This window comes from Oncorhynchus kisutch, linkage group LG2, assembly GCF_002021735.2.
Source record: "Oncorhynchus kisutch isolate 150728-3 linkage group LG2, Okis_V2, whole genome shotgun sequence".
NCBI lineage: Eukaryota > Metazoa > Chordata > Actinopteri > Salmoniformes > Salmonidae > Oncorhynchus > Oncorhynchus kisutch.
Window position 1 is genome coordinate 42,141,870 of NC_034175.2, and position 19,514 is coordinate 42,161,383.

At 44.2% G+C, this 19,514-nt stretch overlaps 1 protein-coding gene across 2 annotated transcripts in view; it reads left to right on the top strand.

Moving 5' to 3' along the window:
- LOC109866222 (sodium-driven chloride bicarbonate exchanger) overlaps positions 1-19,258 on the top strand; it is a 43,158-nt gene extending 23,900 nt beyond the window's left edge. For both annotated transcript variants that reach the window (XM_020454774.2, XM_020454787.2), the window contains 19 exons: positions 1,129-1,286; positions 1,606-1,693; positions 1,789-1,935; positions 2,050-2,147; positions 4,395-4,569; positions 4,781-4,914; positions 6,162-6,407; positions 6,562-6,667; positions 7,091-7,252; positions 7,685-7,798; positions 7,892-8,053; positions 8,348-8,599; positions 8,846-8,914; positions 11,226-11,399; positions 11,672-11,794; positions 14,455-14,522; positions 14,646-14,750; positions 15,180-15,216; positions 16,099-19,258. In XM_020454774.2, coding sequence (XP_020310363.1) covers positions 1,129-1,286; positions 1,606-1,693; positions 1,789-1,935; positions 2,050-2,147; positions 4,395-4,569; positions 4,781-4,914; positions 6,162-6,407; positions 6,562-6,667; positions 7,091-7,252; positions 7,685-7,798; positions 7,892-8,053; positions 8,348-8,599; positions 8,846-8,914; positions 11,226-11,399; positions 11,672-11,794; positions 14,455-14,522; positions 14,646-14,750; positions 15,180-15,198 — 2,400 coding nt within the window. In that variant the 3' untranslated portion in view covers positions 15,199-15,216; positions 16,099-19,258. The remainder of the gene's footprint in view (positions 1-1,128; positions 1,287-1,605; positions 1,694-1,788; positions 1,936-2,049; positions 2,148-4,394; positions 4,570-4,780; positions 4,915-6,161; positions 6,408-6,561; positions 6,668-7,090; positions 7,253-7,684; positions 7,799-7,891; positions 8,054-8,347; positions 8,600-8,845; positions 8,915-11,225; positions 11,400-11,671; positions 11,795-14,454; positions 14,523-14,645; positions 14,751-15,179; positions 15,217-16,098) is intronic.
- The last annotated feature ends 256 nt before the right edge of the window (positions 19,259-19,514 follow it).

A 19,514-nucleotide genomic window follows, 5' to 3' on the forward strand; every position in this document is an offset into this window, starting at 1 on the left:
CATGTCATTATCCATTATCCTCTTCAGTCAGGAGGCAGAAGCCAATACTATGTATTTATTGGCCCATGTTACTATTAAAATTACATTTGCTAAGTGCATCAATCTGTTACACATGGCATGGGATGAGTTTTGCTGAATACCATCAACACATGATATTCCTATTACGTTAGCAGGGAGCGTGGTGTTTATAACTGGGACTCTGATGCCCCTACTGCTTCCACTTTGTGTTACAGCACTTCCATTTGACGCAGTGCAGCTCCAAAGCAGGCAGACAGACAGGATCGCAGCAGAATAGTGATAGGAGGATCAGTTAGCAGGCAGACAGACAGGATCGCAGCAGAATAGTGATAGGAGGATCAGTCAGCAGGCAGACAGACAGGACCGCAGCAGTATAGTGATAGGAGGATCAGTCAGCAGGCAGACAGACAGGACCGCAGCAGTATAGTGATAGGCGGATCAGTCAGCAGGCAGACAGACAGGATCGCAGCAGAATAGTGATAGGAGGATCAGTCAGCAGGCAGTCAGGCAGGCTCAGATCCGGATGGACAAGTCACTGCGGGGGCAGACAGGGTATCATGGAGATGATAACCTCTGGAAATGTTATGTAACTGATAATACCACTTTAGGCTGATGATGGCAATCTGCTGTAATATTTCATCATAACACATGGTTAAATGTATGTTATGATGGTAATGTTATTAAATATATGAAATAGGGTCCAGTTGGCCAATCTATTATCTATCTTAAGCCATAAACAGGATATTAATGACAAAAACACATAAGGTTCCAAAATTCTGGTTACTATCCCAAAATTCTCAGGTTTTCCAGTACCGGTAATCCTGGTTGGACAATTCCCCGAATCAGGAGGGAATAAGCAAGCAAATGGAAATCCGGGGAATTTGGTGATAGAAACCAGAATTTTACAACCCTAGTCACAGCAGGGATCAACAGTAGGGATTCAGTTATATTTGTTTAGCGAATGCATTTCATATCTCTGAATTCCTTTTCCAATTGCTCTTGTTTTTGGATTGAGGAGTTGCGATATTCATACCGTAAAATGCACCATTTAGACTTCAGTCTAAAAACGCTCAACTAAATGACTGCGTATTGTGTCCTGCGTCTGTGCAGATAGACCTCCATTTCATGAAGAAGATTCCCCCGGGAGCGGAAGCGTCCAACGTGTTGGTGGGTGAGGCGGAGTTCCTAGACAAACCTGTGGTGGCGTTCGTACGTCTCTCACCTGCGGTCATGCTCAACGGGCTGGCTGAGGTCCCCATCGTCACCAGGTTAGAAAGACTGTGGCAAAATTGCAGTAACTTTCTAAAAAAATAACAGGTTTTCCAGAAATCAGGGTTAGAAGATTCCCTGGAATCAGGAATAAGTAGGAAATCCGAGGTATCCTCCAACCTAGATTTCTGGGAAACCTGGGATTTTTGGGAAAGTTACTGGAGTTTCGCAACCCTACTTCCAATTAGTCTGTCATTAGGGTCTCCTGTCTATGACTAACGTTATGGCCTTCTTAATCCTTTTTGGGCTGACCCCAACTGTCTCTTCACAGCCCTGGCTGACTCTTATTGTGGCCCTCGTTTTATCTTCCTCCGTTAGGTTCTTGTTCATTCTGCTGGGGCCTCTTGGGAAAGGGCCACAGTATCATGAGATTGGCCGATCCATTGCAACTCTCATGACAGACGAGGTAAGACGGCCTCTCCAATGGTGAACATAGCTGTTGGGCATGACTGAACGAACCAGTCAATTAATGGCTGAATTTCCATTCTTCTTCATTCCAAGGTTTTCCATGATGTCGCCTACAAAGCGAAGGACCGCACTGATCTGATTGCTGGAATCGATGAGTTCCTTGACCAAGTGACTGTCCTGCCACCGGGGGAGTGGGATCCCTCTATAAGAATAGAGCCACCAAAAAACGTACCGTCTCAAGTGAGTTTAGCCTCTTCTTTAAAAACAAGTATTTTATCAGTGGACATACAAATCACAGCAATATCTTTCATTTGAAAAAGGAAAGAAATAACAGATGTGGTGTTTGAAAAACAGGAGAAGAGGAGGAGTGCAGCGCAGTGCGGCACAGACCCAGGGGATGAAGAGGAGGAGGACGAGGGACATGGGGGTCCAGAGCTGCAGCGGACAGGACGGTAGGTGGGTGGGTTGGTGCAGGGGGGAGGGGGGGGGGTGTTACCAGGGACTTAGAGAGTGTGTGCTATGGGAGCCTGGATGTGTATGTTGTTGTGGTTATGTATTATGTGGTTGTGTATTATGTGGTTGGGTATTATGTGGTTGTGTATTATGTTGTTGTGGTTGGGTATTATGTGGTTGTGTATTATGTGTTTGGGTATTATGTGGTTGTGTATTATGTTGTTGTGGTTGGGTATTATGTGGTTGTGTATTATGTGGTTGTGGTTGGGTATTATGTGGTTGTGTATTATGTGGTTGGGTATTATGTGGTTGGGTATTATGTGGTTGTGTATTATGTGGTGGTGTATTATGTGGTTGTGTATTATGTGGTTGTGTATTATGTGGTTGTGTATTATGTGGTTGTGGTTGTGTATTATGTGGTTGTGTATTATGTGGTTGTGGTTGTGTATTATGTGGTTGTGTATTATGTGGTTGTGGTTGGGTATTATGTGGTTGTGTATTATGTGGTTGTGGTTGGGTATTATGTGGTTGTGTATTATGTGGTTGGGTATTATGTGGTTGTGGTTGTGTATTATGTGGTTGTGGTTGGGTATTATGTGGTTGGGTATTATGTGGTTGTGTATTATGTGGTTGTGTATTATGTGGTTGTGTATTATGTGGTTGTGTATTATGTGGTTGTGGTTGGGTATTATGTGGTTGTATATTATGTGGTTGTGGTTGTGTATTATGTGGATGTGTATTATGTGGTTGTGTATTATGTGGTTGTGTATTATGTGGTTGTGGTTGGGTATTATGTGGTTGTGTGTTATGTGGTTGGGTATTATGTGGTTGTGTATTATGTGGTTGTGGTTGTGTATTATGTGGTTGTGTATTATGTGGTTGTGGTTGTGTATTATGTGGTTGTGTATTATGTGGTTGGGTATTATGTGGTTGTGTATTATGTGGTTGTGTATTATGTGGTTGTGTATTATGTGGTTGTGGTTGTGTATTATGTGGTTGTGTATTATGTGGTTGTGTATTATGTGGTTGTGGTTGTGTATTATGTGGTTGTGTATTATATGGTTGTGTATTATGTGGTTGTGGTTGTGTATTATGTGGTTGTGTATTATGTGGTTGTGGTTGTGTATTATGTGGTTGTGGTTGTGTATTATGTGGTTGTGTATTATGTGGTTGTGGTTGTGTATTATGTGGTTGTGTATTATGTGGTTGTGTATTATGTGGTTGTGGTTGTGTATTATGTGGTTGTGTATTATGTGGTTGTGTATTATGTGGTTGTGGTGTGTATTATGTGGTTGTGTATTATGTGGTTGTGTATTATGTGGTTGTGTATTATGTGGTTGTGGTTGTGTATTTTGTGGTTGTGTATTTTGTGGTTGTGTATTATGTGGTTGTGTATTATGTGGTTGTGTATTATGTGGTTGTGTATTATGTGGTTGTGTATTATGTGGTTGTGGTTGTGTATTAAGAAAGAAAGACGGATCAAAAAAATAACAGGTTTCTCTCCTGCTTTTTGAAACATCTATCTACGGAACATTGGACAGAGGCCAGGTTTGCCATTGCCACTGAACTCCCTCCCAGGTGACTGTGTGCAGTTCATGCAAAGGTTTCCATAGCAACCTACTGCAGTGAGCTCCCAATTGCCTTTGGCTATATTCTGCAACAGGGACATTAGCTCATGCTAAGTCATCCTCACGACTGTGTCTATTTTATGCACTTTAAGTGGTGTGAGGAGAGTAACACATTAAGTCCTGGTGTGGAGGGGGGGGAAAAGAAAGAAAAGATCTCCAGCTGCAAGCTGAATGCACACCTCACCACGAGACAGCAGGTTACCCACGTGGTTGTAGAGACAGCAGGTTACCCACGTGGTTGTAGAGACAGCAGGTTACCCACGTGGTTGTAGAGACAGCAGGTTACCCACGTGGTTGTAGAGACAGCAGGTTACCCACGTGGTTGTAGAGACAGCAGGTTACCCATGTGGTTGTTGAAACAGCAGGTTACCCATGTGGTTGTTGAAACAGCAGGTTACCCATGTGGTTGTTGAAACAGCAGGTTACCCATGTGGTTGTAGAGACAGCAGGTTACCCACGTGGTTGTAGAGACAGCAGGTTACCCACGTGGTTGTAGAGACAGCAGGTTACCCATGTGGTTGTAGTCTCATTCAATCATTCGAGAGAGAGAGCAAAATGCAATACATAACCGTATCAATGCAATCCACTATTTTCTCCATGGCATTATAATATTTCCAGATTCTGTGGTGGTCTCCTGTTGGACATCAAACGCAAGGCGCCGCACTACCTGTCTGACTACACAGACGCTGTCAGCCTGCAGTGCTTGGCCTCCTTCCTCTTCCTGTACTGTGCATGCATGTCGCCTGTCATCACGTTCGGGGGCCTACTAGGAGAGGCAACAGAAGGACGCATAGTAAGACACCCTGGTTGTCATCCCAAATGGCTCCCCATTCCCTACCTAGTGCACTACTTTTGGGCCATGTTCAAAAGTAGTGCACTGTATAGGGAATAGGGAGCCATTTGTATGCATCCCTTTCGAATACACAGTGCTAGAATGACGATTGAGATTGATTGAAGTTCAGCTTTTCTTACTAATAGAATTTCTCTGCATTTGTTTCCCGCAGAGTGCAATCGAATCACTTTTTGGAGCCTCAATGACGGGAATAGCCTATTCCCTGTTTGCTGGCCAGCCACTCACCATTTTGGGCAGCACAGGGCCTGTACTGGTGTTTGAGAAGATATTGTACAAATTCTGCAAGTAAGTTTGAGTAAAACACTGTCGTTGTAATTCTATAACACCCATGTGATGAATCGTCTATAGCCCACTGCTCTCAGGCCATTTCTGTATCTGTGCCCACATCTCAGATAATCTGTGATTAGATTGTAGTATGATCCTCTGTCCTTATAACAATAGCAATATAGGAGGACTGTGTGCAATATACACTCTTAGAAAAAAAGGTGCTATCTATAACCTTAGATGGTTCTTCGCTTGTCCCCATAAGAGAACCCAATGAAGAAACCTTATTGTTTCCAGGTAAAACCCTTTTGTGTTCCTTTCCATCTACCTGAAACCAAAAAGGGTTCTCCTATGGGAAGAGCCGAAGAACACTTTTGGAACCTTTTTTTCCGAAGAGTGTACTGCCAAAATACATGGATCATTTAATGATCTATACTTCTTTAAAGTATTGAAATAACATAATGACGACCTCAGATGCACTATATTCTGCAGATAGAAAGATATACAGGTAACTGCCAACATAAAGGAAACACCAACATAAAGTGTCTTAGTAGGGCATTGGGCCACCACAAGCCAGAACAGCTTCAATGCACCTGGGCATAGACTCTGAGAGTGTCTGGAACTCTACTGGAGGGATGCGACATCATTCCACCACGAGAAATTCCATCATTTGGTGTTTTGTAGACGGTGGTGGAAAACGCTGTCTCAGGCACCGCTCCAGAATCTCCCATAAGTGTTCAATTGGTTGAGATCTGGTGACTGAGTTTTCATGCTCATAAAACCATTCAGTGACCACTCGTGCCCTGTGGATGGGGGCATTGTCATCCCATGGGGGCATAGCCATGGTAGACAGAATAATGGCCTGCCAGCGGTTTTATACATGACCCTAAGCATGATGGGATGTTAATTGCTTAATTAACTCAGGAACCACACCTGTGTGGAAGCACCTGCTTTCAATATACTTTGCGTCCCTCATTTTCTCAAGTGTTTCCATTATTCTGCCCGATATCTGTAGATAGTGCATAACATATCCCACAGATGTGGTCATATATGCGGCGGCAGGTACCCTAGTGGTTAGAGTTGTTGGGCCAGTAACTGAAAGGTTGCTTGATCAAATCCCCGAGCTGATGATGTAAAACATATGTCGTTCTGCCCCTGAACCAGGCACTGTTCACAGGCCGTCATTGTAGATAAGAGTTTATCTTAACTTACCTGCCTAGTTAAATGAAAAGTGTATGGTATTGGTGATGTTTTAACTCTCTCCCCAGGGAGTATGGATTATCCTACCTCTCACTGAGAACCTGTATAGGGCTGTGGACAGCGTTCCTCTGCCTGGTCCTAGTGGCCACAGATGCCAGCTCCCTGGTCTGTTACATCACCCGCTTCACAGAGGAGGCCTTCGCCTCGCTCATCTGCATCATCTTCATCTACGAGGCATTGGAGAAGCTCATCCACCTGGGGGAACACTACCCCATCAACATGAACAACAACCTGGACAAACTCACACAGTACTCGTACGTTTGCACTCGCTGCCTTTTTAATCCAGAGCTAGGCATAAATCTGTGTCCGGGAAAACATTCCTTCGAGTTCTGAACGAAGGTAACATCTTCATTTGAGATGATTGTGAAGGAGGGATTTGACGGTGACGTGTTCTATTGTTTCTATAAGGTGTTCATGTGTTGAACCTCCGGATCCAAGCAATGCCACCATACAGTACTGGGAGCAGAACAACATCACTGCTTCTGAGGTCTACTGGGAGGCACTCGAGGTTAAGGTACCGTATAAGAGTGTCTAGTGAAATCTGTGCAGTCTATGGGAAGGATTAAGACAAATTCAGAGAAGTTCATCTGGGACAGGTCTCGTGTTCTGAGAAAAAAAAACTACCCTTATAGTACAATTTGTGGTTTAATAAACTGAATTAGAGAGCAAAAACAGGTGTTCCTCACAAAGTGGCATACTCTCCCAGATGGAGCTGGTCCTGTGCAGAAGATTAAGGACATGTGGTGGGCTGGATTATTCTGGATTACCCCATGCCAAATCACCATAAAAGCACATTTTTTGAATTAATGTTGCTTTCTGTGCTCTTAATCCAAGGCCCTCTTAACCAAAGGATTTTGTAATTGACTGCATTGTCATGCACTATTAATTCCACTTGTAGTAGGGCAGACCAATCACCCTCCTCTACCTATTGTTGCAGGACTGCATGGAGAAAAGAGGAGAGTTTGTGGGCAGTGCCTGTGGCCCTCACGGACCCTATATTCCAGATGTTCTCTTCTGGTCCGTGGTTCTCTTCTTCTCCACTGTCTTCATGTCAGCTTTCCTAAAGGAGTTCAAGTTCAGCCGTTACTTCCCCACCAAGGTAAGGCAGCAGACCCAGATCCTACTGTAATCCCACTGGTTTGTATCTATTATGCGTTTGTAGACTGCAGACAAGGTTTCTGTCCTTCTGCTGAGGTTTATGGTGCAGTGGAGCACTCTAGTGGTCATATGGGAGTACTGTGTGATTATGGTAGTTCAAAGCAAATTAGTAATAAAATACAGGTTTTTAATTAAGAAAAGTGTCACGCCTCCCCCACTTTCGTTGGAATCTATTATGATTTAAGGGAGCACCACTTATCACGTTGTTTGGCCACGGACCCCCCCCCCCCTCCCTTTTTTGGGAGAATTGAATCCATAACCGTGGAGCTCAGTGTTTGAGTGCCCTGTGCAATCTGTGATTGATATTGAACAATGATATAGATGGTCCCTGCACTAAGACCAGGCGGTTGACATGCACCCCTCTCTTGCACAGTTGAGAGCTGTCATCAGTGACTTTGCTGTGTTCATCACCATCTTTACCATGGTCCTGGTGGACTATGCCTTAGGGGTCCCATCTCCAAAACTAAAAGTCCCCAGTGTGTTCAAGGTGAGCTATGTAAGGTGATTATACATTTTGACTCAAAATACATGTGCCATGCTATGTAGATGCAATATCTGACAGCAATCCAAATCCTTGCAGCCGACCAGAGATGACCGTGGTTGGTTGATCAGCCCGTTAGGCGGCAACCCTTGGTGGACCACCATCGTCACAGTGATCCCTGCTCTGCTCTGCACCATCCTCATCTTCATGGACCAGCAGATCACCGCGGTCATCATCAACAGGAAGGAGCACAAACTAAAGGTACTGTAGGAGACTGTAATGGCTCAGCTCAGCTCATACGGGAGGCTTTGTTCACCATAACCTGAATGTACACTTTTTAGTTGGCTTTGATTTGGTGCATGTGTAGTTGATTGTCAAATAGCGTCCAGTACTGGTTGATATGGACTGAAAAAGTCCCTTTCAGAAATCTCTTTCTACTCGGGGAATTAGTTAACATTTTGACAATATTTTCCTGAACTATTATGAAATGTTTCCGACGTGGAATATTGAGTAGTGTATTCTCAGTTGTACTGTATTGTGTTTCCCTCCCCACAGAAAGGCTGCGGGTACCATTTGGACTTGTTCGTGGTGGGTGTCATGCTGGGGGTATGTTCCATCATGGGTTTGCCCTGGTTCGTGGCTGCCACTGTTCTCTCCATCTCCCACGTCAACAGTCTGAAGCTGGAGTCGGAGTGCTCGGCCCCCGGGGAACAACCCAAGTTCCTGGGCATCCGCGAGCAGCGCTTCACTGGCCTCATGATCTTCCTACTCATGGGCTGCTCGGTGTTCATGACCTCTGTGCTCAAGGTCAGATAGCTCCTCTGAGGAGTATTGTGTTGTCTCTAGCTTCTGGACTGTCCAAAATCCGTTCCTGTCGCAGTGTGTATAAAAGTGTCGCTGTATTTATTTTGCACCCAGTGTATTAGTCTGCAGTGTCACAAAGTGGACCGATGTTTTACGCTACATTTTGTATAGTTGAATCTCACTATTCAACCATTTCTTGGTTGATGCTTGTATGACTGAATCATAATAGAATGTCTCTGGTCCCTTTAGTACATTCCCATGCCTGTGTTGTATGGAGTATTCCTGTACATGGGAGCATCTTCGCTCAGAGGAATACAGGTAGGAGATCACTAAACACACTGCAGTTTCTGTACAGTACATGACATTCAGTCAACATTGACTTTTAAGGTGCTGGGCCGCGGTCGAGTGGGTAACAAGCCAGGCACAAGCGACATACACTGAGTGTACAAAACATTAAGGACACCTGCTCTTTCCATGACATAGACTGACCAGGTGAATCCAGGTGAAAGCTATGATCCCTTATTGATGATCCCAATGCCGCTTGAATTTTTCACTCTCAACAGTTTCCAGTGTGTATAAAGAATGGTCCACCACCCAAAGGACATTAAATCAAATCAAATGTTATTTGTCACATGTGCCCGAATACATCAGGTGCCAGGTAGACCTTACAGTGAAATGCTTAAGAGTCTGGGGCCTCCCGAGTGGTGCAGCGGTCTAAGGCACTGCATCGCAGTGCTAGAGGCTTCAAAACACAGACTCGGGTTCGTTCCCGGGCTGTGTCACAACCGGCCATGATCGGGCGGTGCACAATTGGCCCAGTGTCGTCCGGGTTAGGGGAGGGTTTGGCCGGGGGAGGGGGGGATTTACTTGGCTCATCACACTCTAGCGACTCCTTGTGGCGGGGCTGGCGCCTGCTGGCTTCCAGGTTAAGCGGGCGGGTGTTAAGAAGCGTGGGTTGGGTCATGTTTCGGAGGACGCATGACTCAGGTTGCCTCCCGAGCACATTGGGGAGTTGCAGTGATGAGACACGGTCAACATTGGGTAGAAAAGGGGGCTAAAATACAAAATATAGGGGGAATATAATATAAGTAAAAACAATAAAAGGGGAACAATAATATAACAATAACGAGGAAGGAGGTACCGGTACTGAGTCAATGTGTGGGGGTACAGGTTAGTCAAGGTAATTGAGGTAATATGTACAGTACCAGTCAAAAGTTTGGACACCTACATATTAAAGGGTTTTTCTTAATTTTTTATTGTTTTCTACATTGTAGAATAATAGTGACATCATAACTATGAAATAATAGATATGGAATAATGTAGTAACCAAAAAAGGGTTCAACAAATCTAAATATATTTTGATGTTTTAAAGCAGGGCTTTCCAACCCTGTTCCTGGAGAGCTACCTTCCTGTAGGTTTTTGCTCCAACCCTATTCTAGCACACATGATTCTACTAATTAGCTAGTTGATGAGCTGAAATCAGGTTAGTTACAACTGGGGATGGAGTGAAAACCTACAGAAGGGTAGCTCTCCAGAAACAGGGTCGGAGAGCCCAGTTTTAAAGTAATCATGGACTGTTGTTTCTCTTTGCTTATTTGAGCTGTTCTTGCCATAATATGGACAACACAACTGATTGACAACTGATTGGCTCTAAAAAATTCCTCAAATGAACTTTTAACAAGGCAAACCGGTTGAATTGAAATGCATTCCAGGTGACTACCTCATGAAGCTGGTTGAGAGAATGCCAAAAGTGTGCAAAGCAATCATCAATGCAAATAGTCCGGGTAGCCATTTGATTGCCATGCGGTAGCAGAGAGAACAGTCTTTGACTAGGGTGGCTGGAGTCTTTGGCAATTTTTAGGACCTTCCTCTGACACCACCTGGTATAAATGTCCTGGATTGCAGGAAGCTTGGCCCCAGTGATGTACTGTGCTGTACTCACTACCCTCTATAGCACCTTGCAGTCGGAGGACGAGAAGTTGCCAACCACGCGGTGATATAACCAGCCAGGATGCTCTCGATGGTGCAACTGCAGAACTTTTTGAGGATTTGAGGACCCAGGCCAAATCTTTTCAGTCTCCTGAGGGGGAATAGGCATTGTCATGCCCTCTTCACGACTGTCTTGATATGTTTGGACCATGATAGTTTGTTAGTGATGTGGACACCAAGGAACTTGAAGCTCTGAACCTGCTCCACTACAGCCTCGTCCTGTAGTCCACGATCATCTCCGAGGTCTCTGACCTCCTCCCTATAGGCAGTTTCGTCGTTGTCGGTGATCAGGCCCAGCCAACTTGACACAACTGCGGGAAGGGGGGGGGGGGGGTTCTACACTCAGTGTACATGCCTTCCCTCCAGAGACCAGGGTTCAATTCCTATCTCCAACCTTCCTCCTACATCTCCCTCCTTATTCTCACCCCATCTGTTTCTGTGCATGTCTGAATAAAGCATGACATGTATTTTAAAAAACAAACATAGGCCTGTAAGGCTAAGTCCCAGCACACTTGACCTACATCTAAAGCTAATTTCACAAAGACCATCTGAGGACATTAAAACACAGTACAGAAACACATAAACCGGAATACAATGGTCCTGAGGTTGTAATGTAATCCATTGTTCTATTGCTTATCAGTTATTTGACCGTCTGAAGCTGTTTGGCATGCCAGCCAAGCACCAGCCTGACTTCATCTACCTGAGACACGTTCCCCTGCGGAAGGTCCATCTCTTCACCATCATCCAGCTCAGCTGCCTGGTCATGCTCTGGGTCATCAAGACCTCCAATTATGCCATCGTCTTCCCAATGATGGTTAGCAAACATATTTCTGCCTTATACAGTAGATTCATCTGGATGGAATTACCTGTATATGCCAAATATGCGAAGGCAATCTGGGTACTTTGCTTTATTTGGCCATATTGTAGATTGAAGTAAGACAATGTCTTAAGTTATACATTGTGAAACCTAGATGTCTTGATGCTCTACAGAAACAGGAGATAGGCTCCTGCCATATGGCTGGGACAAAAATGACTTCTGCAGAGGATTCTGTCTGTATAGTAATGTAGGGTTTGTGTTCCTTGCAGGTGTTGGCGCTGGTGTTCATTCGGAAATTGATGGATTGCTTCTTCACCAAGAGAGAGATGAGCTGGCTGGATGATCTAATGCCAGAGAGTAAGAAGAAGAAACTGGAGGATGCTGAAGAAGAGGTATGAAACAGTGGAGGCTGATGAGGGGAGGACGGCTCATAATAATGGCTGGAACGGAGCCAATGGAAAGGCATCAAACAGAAATAATGTGTTTGATTGATTTGATACCATTCCACTCATTCTGCTCCAGCCATTACCACGAGCCCATCCTCCACAATTAAGGTGGCATCAATCTCCTGTGGTATAAAAATAGCATCAAGGAAGATTAGCCCTTTGGTGGGCTAAAATAAACCCTAAAAATCAACACATGACACTAATATGCCATATATCTATCACGTTTCAAGGAGGACCCAGATACAGACAGTGTCGAAGAAACAAACGTTTATTTATAATACAGGGGCCGGCAAACCAGGGATCAGAAATCCAGAGAGGGTGCAAATGGTCCAAAACGGCAGGCAGGGTCAGGAGCAGGGCAGGCAGGGGCAGGGCAGGCAGGGGCAGGGCAGGCAGGGGCAGGGGCAGGGCAGGCAGGGTCAGGGCAGGCTGGGTCAGGGGCAGGAAGGGGCAGGGTCAGGGCAGGCAGGCGGGGACCCAGCACCTCTCCTTCGGGCTATAACCCTCCCAGTAAACCAGGTACTGGATCCCCCTGCCCCTAGGTCGAACCTTCAGGAGACGCTTCACTGTGTATGCCGGTTGGCCGTTAATGAGACTGTGGAGCAGGGTGGGCCAGGAAACGGGAGACAAATGGCTGTAAGATATGGGTTTAACTCTGGACACATGAAAGGTGGGATGTATACGAAGCATATGGGACAAAAGAAGACAAACAGCAGAGGGGCTAATGACTTTGGAGATGGGAAATGGGCCCGAGAAACCGGGGGGAGAGTTTGCGGGATCCCACCCAGAGGGGCAGATCCCAGGTGGACAGCCTTACCTTCTGCCCTAGACGATACCGGGGAGTCCGGTGGCGATCCGCTTGTCGTCGATACCTGGAGGTGGTCTTGAGGGCCGACCGGGCTCTCCTCCAGGTACGATGACAGCGGCGGACAAACATCCGGGCAGAAGGTATGCCGACCTCTTCTTCCTGCTCAGGGAAGAGCAGTGGATGATACCCTAGGGAACACTCAAAGGGTGATAGGCCCATGGCAGAGCAGAGAAGGGTGTTGCGGGCCTATTTGACCTACACAAGCTGCTGGCTCCAGGTGGTGGGGTTGGCAGAGACCAGGCAGCGCAGAGTAGTCTCTAAGTCTTGGTTGGCTCACTGCGACTGGCCGCTGGACTGAAACCCGGAGGACAGGCTGGCCGACGACCCAATGAGGGTGCAGAACGCTTTCCAGAACCTTGATGAGAATTGAGGACCCCAGTCGGAGATCATGTCTACTAATAGTCCATGGATCCGGAAGACGTGCTGCACTATGAGCTGGGCCGTCTCTTTTTGGGCAGAGGGTAGCTTGGGGAGAGGAATGAAGTTCATGGCTTTGGAAAACCGATCCACCACGGAAAGGATGGGGGTGTTGCCATCAGACGGGGGGAGACCCGTGACAAAGTCCAGGGAGATGTGAGACCAGGGACGGGGAGGGACAGGCAGAGGTTGGAGGAGACCAGACCGAGCTTGCCGAAGAGTCATATTCTGTGCACAGACAGTGCAAGCGGCGATGAATGCGGAAACGTCAGGGACCATGGTAGGCCACCAAAAGCGTTGTCACACAAAAGCCAGGGTCCCGGGTGGCAGGCAAGCCTGGAGGAGTGGGCCACTTCAGCACCGTGGAGTGGACCGCGTCAGGCACGAACATCCAGTTTTCTGGACCCCCGCCCTCCCGGGGTTCGGCTGGGAACACTGCGCCTCCCGAACCTGCTTCCCTAATCCCCTGCTGACTGCCATTGCCAGGCACGAGGTGGGAAGGATGGTCTCAGGTTCCGGGGTAGTAGTTGTGGGGCTATAGCGGCATGACGTCCGGCTTGGCATTCTTGGATCCCAGCCGGGAGGAGAAGGAGAAGTTGAACCGGGTGAACAGTAGGGCCCACCTAGCCTGCTTGGAATTGAGGCGCTTGGCGATGTGGAGATATTCCAGGTTCTTGTGGTCGGTCCACACAATGAATGGATCTTCTGCCCCCTCTAGAAAGTGCCTCCACTCCTCCAACGCCATCTTCACATGGAGAAGCAACCGATTCCCCACATCGTAGTTCCTCTCTGTGGCGTTGAGGCGGTGGGAGAAGGCGGCGCAGGGATGTAACTTGAGGTCCAGGGGAAGCCAGGGTGCTGCAGCCCCCGGATAAAGCGGCGATAAAAGTCCCAGCAAACGTTGCAGCTGTACTCTGGACAGAGGCTGGGGCCAATCCACCACCACTCTCACCTTCCTGGGATCCATATGTACACTCCATGCAGCGATGATGTAAACCAGAAAGGGGATGGTGGAGCGATGGAATTCGCACTTCTCTGCTTTTACAAAAAGCTGGTTCTCCCAGAGGAGTTGGAGAACCTGTTGGAGAACAAAGGTTTCACTAATAATTGGGAAGATGGGCGACACCTGGAGGGGGGTGGAGCCAAGCAAAAAGACAGGTGAAACAGATCAGGGTGTGACAATATCAGTAGATCATTTTTACTTGAGATATGTAACTTCCGTTGTAATAGTTCATCTCTGCGTGTGTTTTAACAAATGTATTACATACAGTCCTAGATATCACTAGTATAACAAGTTCCTGTTGATTTTCTTATTCCAAAGGAGGAGGAGCAAAGCATTTTGGGAGAGGAAGATGGAGTAGTGCAGGTGCCGTTAGAAGGATATCAAAAGTAAGTTATCAGCCACTGTGAGTGGAAAAAATATTAATAGAATCACACTTCATGCTTCATTAGTAGTCAAATAGTTTACTGATTGTTGTGAATTATTGTGCATGATTATGTCTTGTTTTTTAGGAGTGAATCCGCACTCAACATCACTGATGAAATGTCCAGAGGCTCTTTTGGAAACACGTGGAATGTCAACTCTGACAACTCTAAAAAAGAGCTAGACTCAAAAAGGTATTGAATTGCCTCAGTCGTGTTCATCCGAAATCAACACATTGATGTTGAAAACATCTTTGTTTTTTGGTCTTTCTCTGTCCGTCTGTATAAAAATGTATGAATACGAATCCGAATTTAAGATACATGCATGTAACTCAAACTTTCTTGCTAATTTCCCTGCGGCATCAGTTCATTTAGAATATCTCAATTTAGGACTCCTCCTCGAGTGTATTTGTGTTATAACCCATTAAAGAAACAAATAACATCTATGTACCATTGAATCCATAGAATGCTTCATATTTACCAAGTGTAATGTTCATATAAGGATTTTTAGGAAATTGATACTGTGAGTCAATACTGTAAACAAAATGGGTTGACGGTACATTTTAGAGCTGATGAGTTGTTCCATTTCTTGACTGTGTTTTCCCATTCCATCTCTATCATAAGTTCCCTTATATCCTCATAGATGCTGAATCCCCCAAAGGTAAGAGTCTGATCCCTGTGCCCTTGCTTGCTCATCCTTAGTCTGTTTGGTCAGTTTTTTGAAGAAAAAAAAAGAAAAAAAAATATATTTTTATCTTTGCATGATATGATTGGTTGAAACTATATGCTGCTTATTTTGCATTCTAACAAATTGTCAAGTTACCTTATAATTGTTTTAGTTCATCAACATTGAGAGTGCACAGCTCTTAGGAACTGCCGGTAAACATTATGGATGCTAAGTCCATTAACTTTCCGCTGCTTGGAATATAAACCCATGCATATGACAGGCAGTGAAGAGTAAACATGCACTTTACATCCTTGCAGTCTCAGTCATGTCACTTTAAACTGAGCGCATGAAAGATGCTAACTGTATCAATCAGTCTCTGCTAGCATGCCATTCATCCTTTGACTGTATGCCTCAGCCAATGGCTGTGAAGGGCAGTTTGACAAGGAGCACTACAGTATAGCATGCTAGCTGTAGGCTCCGATATGCAACAGCTAGAGAGTGACTTATTACTAGTACATCTCTCCTGAGAACTGCTCTTTCATGAACATTGTCTGAGGTCTTGCCCATCAGACCCCATACCTCTCAGCTGCCTGGAACATACAGTATAATACTATACATGTGAGTGAAATAGCATGAGGTTAATAAAGCATGTCAAATAGGAACCTAATGTTAATTTAAAGCCCCTCCCAACTGAGACATCAGTTGATGATACATTTGGGGGCAGTTTCCCGGACACTGATTAAGCCTAGTCCTGGACTAAAAAGCATGCTCCATGGAGAATCTTCATTGTTGGAGCTGGACAGCTGATCGGTATAAAGCTTACGTTCTAAAGCTGTATACTTGGAAAGCACTAACAGCCAGTGTTTATACCCACAGCTTATCCAAGAACAGTGGTAGGAAAGAAAAGAAGAGAAGAAAGATGAGGAAGGGCTGCTTCGACAGGGAGTCACGTTTATGACGTTTCCCCCTTCACTGTGTTCTAAGCAAATCAATATTGTGTGCCACAGTTTACCATTCCTTTATGTTTTGTCTTGTAAATCTTTGTGTGTTCAAAAGCTTAAAACAGTCTCTTTTTTTAGTTGACGTCTCCAAAACTGCTTCTTTGTGAGGCAACCTAAAGACATTTATTTATTGTATGTATTTTGTATGTTTTAGCATTTTTTCCAGTATCATAATATTACAGCTGTTTGAAGTTGATAAATTATCCAACTAGATAAACACTCCACTTAAAAGTTTGTGCAATACTGCAATTAAAGACTATGAAAGCAAGTATATATATATACAGTGGGGCAAAAAAGTATTTAGTCAGCCACCAATTGTGCAAGTTCTCCCACTTAAAAAGATGAGAGAGGCCTGTAATTTTCATCATAGGTACACTTCAAATATGACAGACAAAATGAGGGAAAAAAAACAGAAAATCTTATTGTAGGATTTTTAATGAATTTATTTGCAAATTATGGTGGAAAATAAGTATTTGGTCAATAACAAAAGTTTATCTCAATACTTTGTTATATACCCTTTGTTGGCAATGACAGAGGTCAAACGTTTTCTGTAAGTCTTCACAAGGTTTTCACACACTGTTGCTGGTATTTTGGCCCATTCCTCCATGCAGATTTCCTCTAGAGCAGTGATGTTTTGGGGCTGTTGTTGGGCAACATGGACTTTCAACTCCCTCCAAAGACTTTCTATGGGGTTGAGATCTGGAGACCCTCCAAAGACTTTCTATGGGGTTGAGATCTGGAGACTGGCTAGGCCACTCCAGGACCTTGAAATGCTTCTTACGAAGCCACTCCTTTGTTGCCCGGGCGGTGTGTTTGGGATCATTGTCATGCTGAAAGACCCAGCCACGTTTCATCTTCAATGCCCTTACTGGTGGAAGGTTTTCACTCAAAATCTCACGATACATGGCCCTATTCATTCTTTCCTTTACACGGATCAGTCGTCCTGGTCCCTTTGCAGAAAAACAGCCCCAAAGCATGATGTTTCCACCCCCATGCTTCACAGTAGGTATGGTGTTCTTTGGATGCAACTCAGCATTCTTTGTCCTCCAAACACGACGAGTTGAGTTTTTACCAAAAAGTTATATTTTGGTTTCATCTGACCATATGACATTCTCCCAATCTTCTTCTGGATCATCCAAATGCTCTCTAGCAAACTTCAGACGGGCCTGAACATGTACTGGCTTAAGCAGGGGGACACGTCTGGCACTGCAGGATTTGAGTCCCTGGCGGCGTAGTGTGTTACTGATTGTAGGCTTTGTTACTTTGGTCCCAGCTCTCTGCAGGTCATTCACTAGGTCCCCCCGTGTGGTTCTGGGATTTTTGCTCACCGTTCTTGTGATCATTTTGACCCCACGGGGTGAGATCTTGCATGGAGCCCCAGATCGAGGGAGATTATCAGTGGTCTTGTATGTCTTCCATTTCCTAATAATTGCTCCCACAGTTGATTTCTTCAAACCAAGCTGCTTACCTATTGCAGATTCAGTCTTCCCAGCCTGGTGCAGGTCTACAATTTTGTTTCTGATGTCCTTTGACAGCTCTTTGGTCTTGGCCATAGTGGAGTTTGGAGTGTGACTGTTTGAGGTTGTGGACAGGTGTCTTTTATACTGATAACAAGTTCAAACAGGTGCCATTAATACAGGTAACGTGTGGAGGACAAAGGAGCCTCTTAAAGAAGAAGTTACAGGTCTGTGAGAGCCAGAAATCTTGCTTGTTTGTAGGTGACCAAATACTCATTTTCCACCATAATTTGCAAGTAAATTCATAAAAAATCCTACAATGTGATTTTCTGGATTTTTTCTCTCATTTTGTCTGTCTTAGTTGAAGTGTACCTATGATGAAAATTACAGGCCTCTCTCATCTTTTTTTTTTTCGTGGGAGAACTTGCACAATTGGTGGCTGACTAAATACTTTTTTGCCCCACTATATGTATATATATATCATTGATGAATTCATCTAGGCAAAGTCAAAATGTACTTTATGCATGATGTTTTATTTAATGAAGTATTATAAAATATACTGCATCTGCTTGAATTTCAAAATGCGATAAATGCGAAGGAAAATCTACAGTATCTGTGTTTGAGCATTCGCATTATGATTTCAGCTTTTTGCAAATTGTCTTTAAGCTTTGAATATTGTATTACTACCAATAAAATGTATTACTAGCAGCAAGGAGATTAGTTGAAAATAGCTTTTTATTTATTTTATTTATGGTTGGCAACATGTTCTTGTACAAAGAGCAAGCATTGCATTGAGCGTTTGAATAGTAAAAAGCCTGACTTAAGTTGTAGAATACTGTTATGCATATCAATAGATAGTATTGAAACAAAGAAGAAAAGAAAATCCTGGCTTTAGTTGAAATCAAAATATTTGTTTTCATAGTCCTACTGCCAAAGTTGAAATAGTTGCAGTTATTGCATTATATCAATATTTTTCAAGCTGCAAAGTACATGCTTGTGTTTCATTTTTACGTTTGTTGTTTGTCATGGGCCATTGTGTGTGCCCAGGAATGATTGTCCATTCAATAACTAAAGATGAAGCTCAACTAATACATGAAGGCGTCTGCCAAAGGGCGACATACATAGCTATAGAAACAATTGCAATAGCACTTTTTCTAGTAGGGGAAAATGTATAGTATATTTATTGTTATAACATTTTTGAAACTAATTTCCTTTTTACAATAACAAAAAAATGTATTTCTTCACATATAATTCGCCATGCCTATTTGTCTATAATACATACCCGTTGCTTCATTTTAAAGTATCAGTATCTGCAAAATATTTTAAAAGCTCTTGTTGAACATTTCTAGCACTACTCGTTACTCATTTTTACTTAGCTCGGGAATGAATTTGTTTAAATAGTCACTCAATCAGTTTTGTTTGTGACCTAAATCATTGTAAGGAAACATGGCACTGGAAAACATGATGTTGTTTCTGCTTCTAAGTTGTTATTGGTCTTTAGAGCTGATGTATTACTGTTTATGATGTATCTTGTATATGTACATTTACTATGAAACTATAAACCTCAAATGTAATACATTTATTTGAACATGTTTCTTTTCCCCATCAATACAACTGCATGCTGTTTGGCGTGTCTGATATGGGCTTGACACTTCAACAAATGCCCCCCAAAATAACCTTAATTCTCATTTTGAGAGAGTTTCTAGATTCACTTTGTAAACTTTGACTTATGAGAAAGCCAAGGCGTGAGGCAGTGAGGGTCTACTTTGAGTTGACCAGTCAACCGTATACACGAGGTCAGGTCACTTACACTGTAGGTGAGAGTGTTTGACAG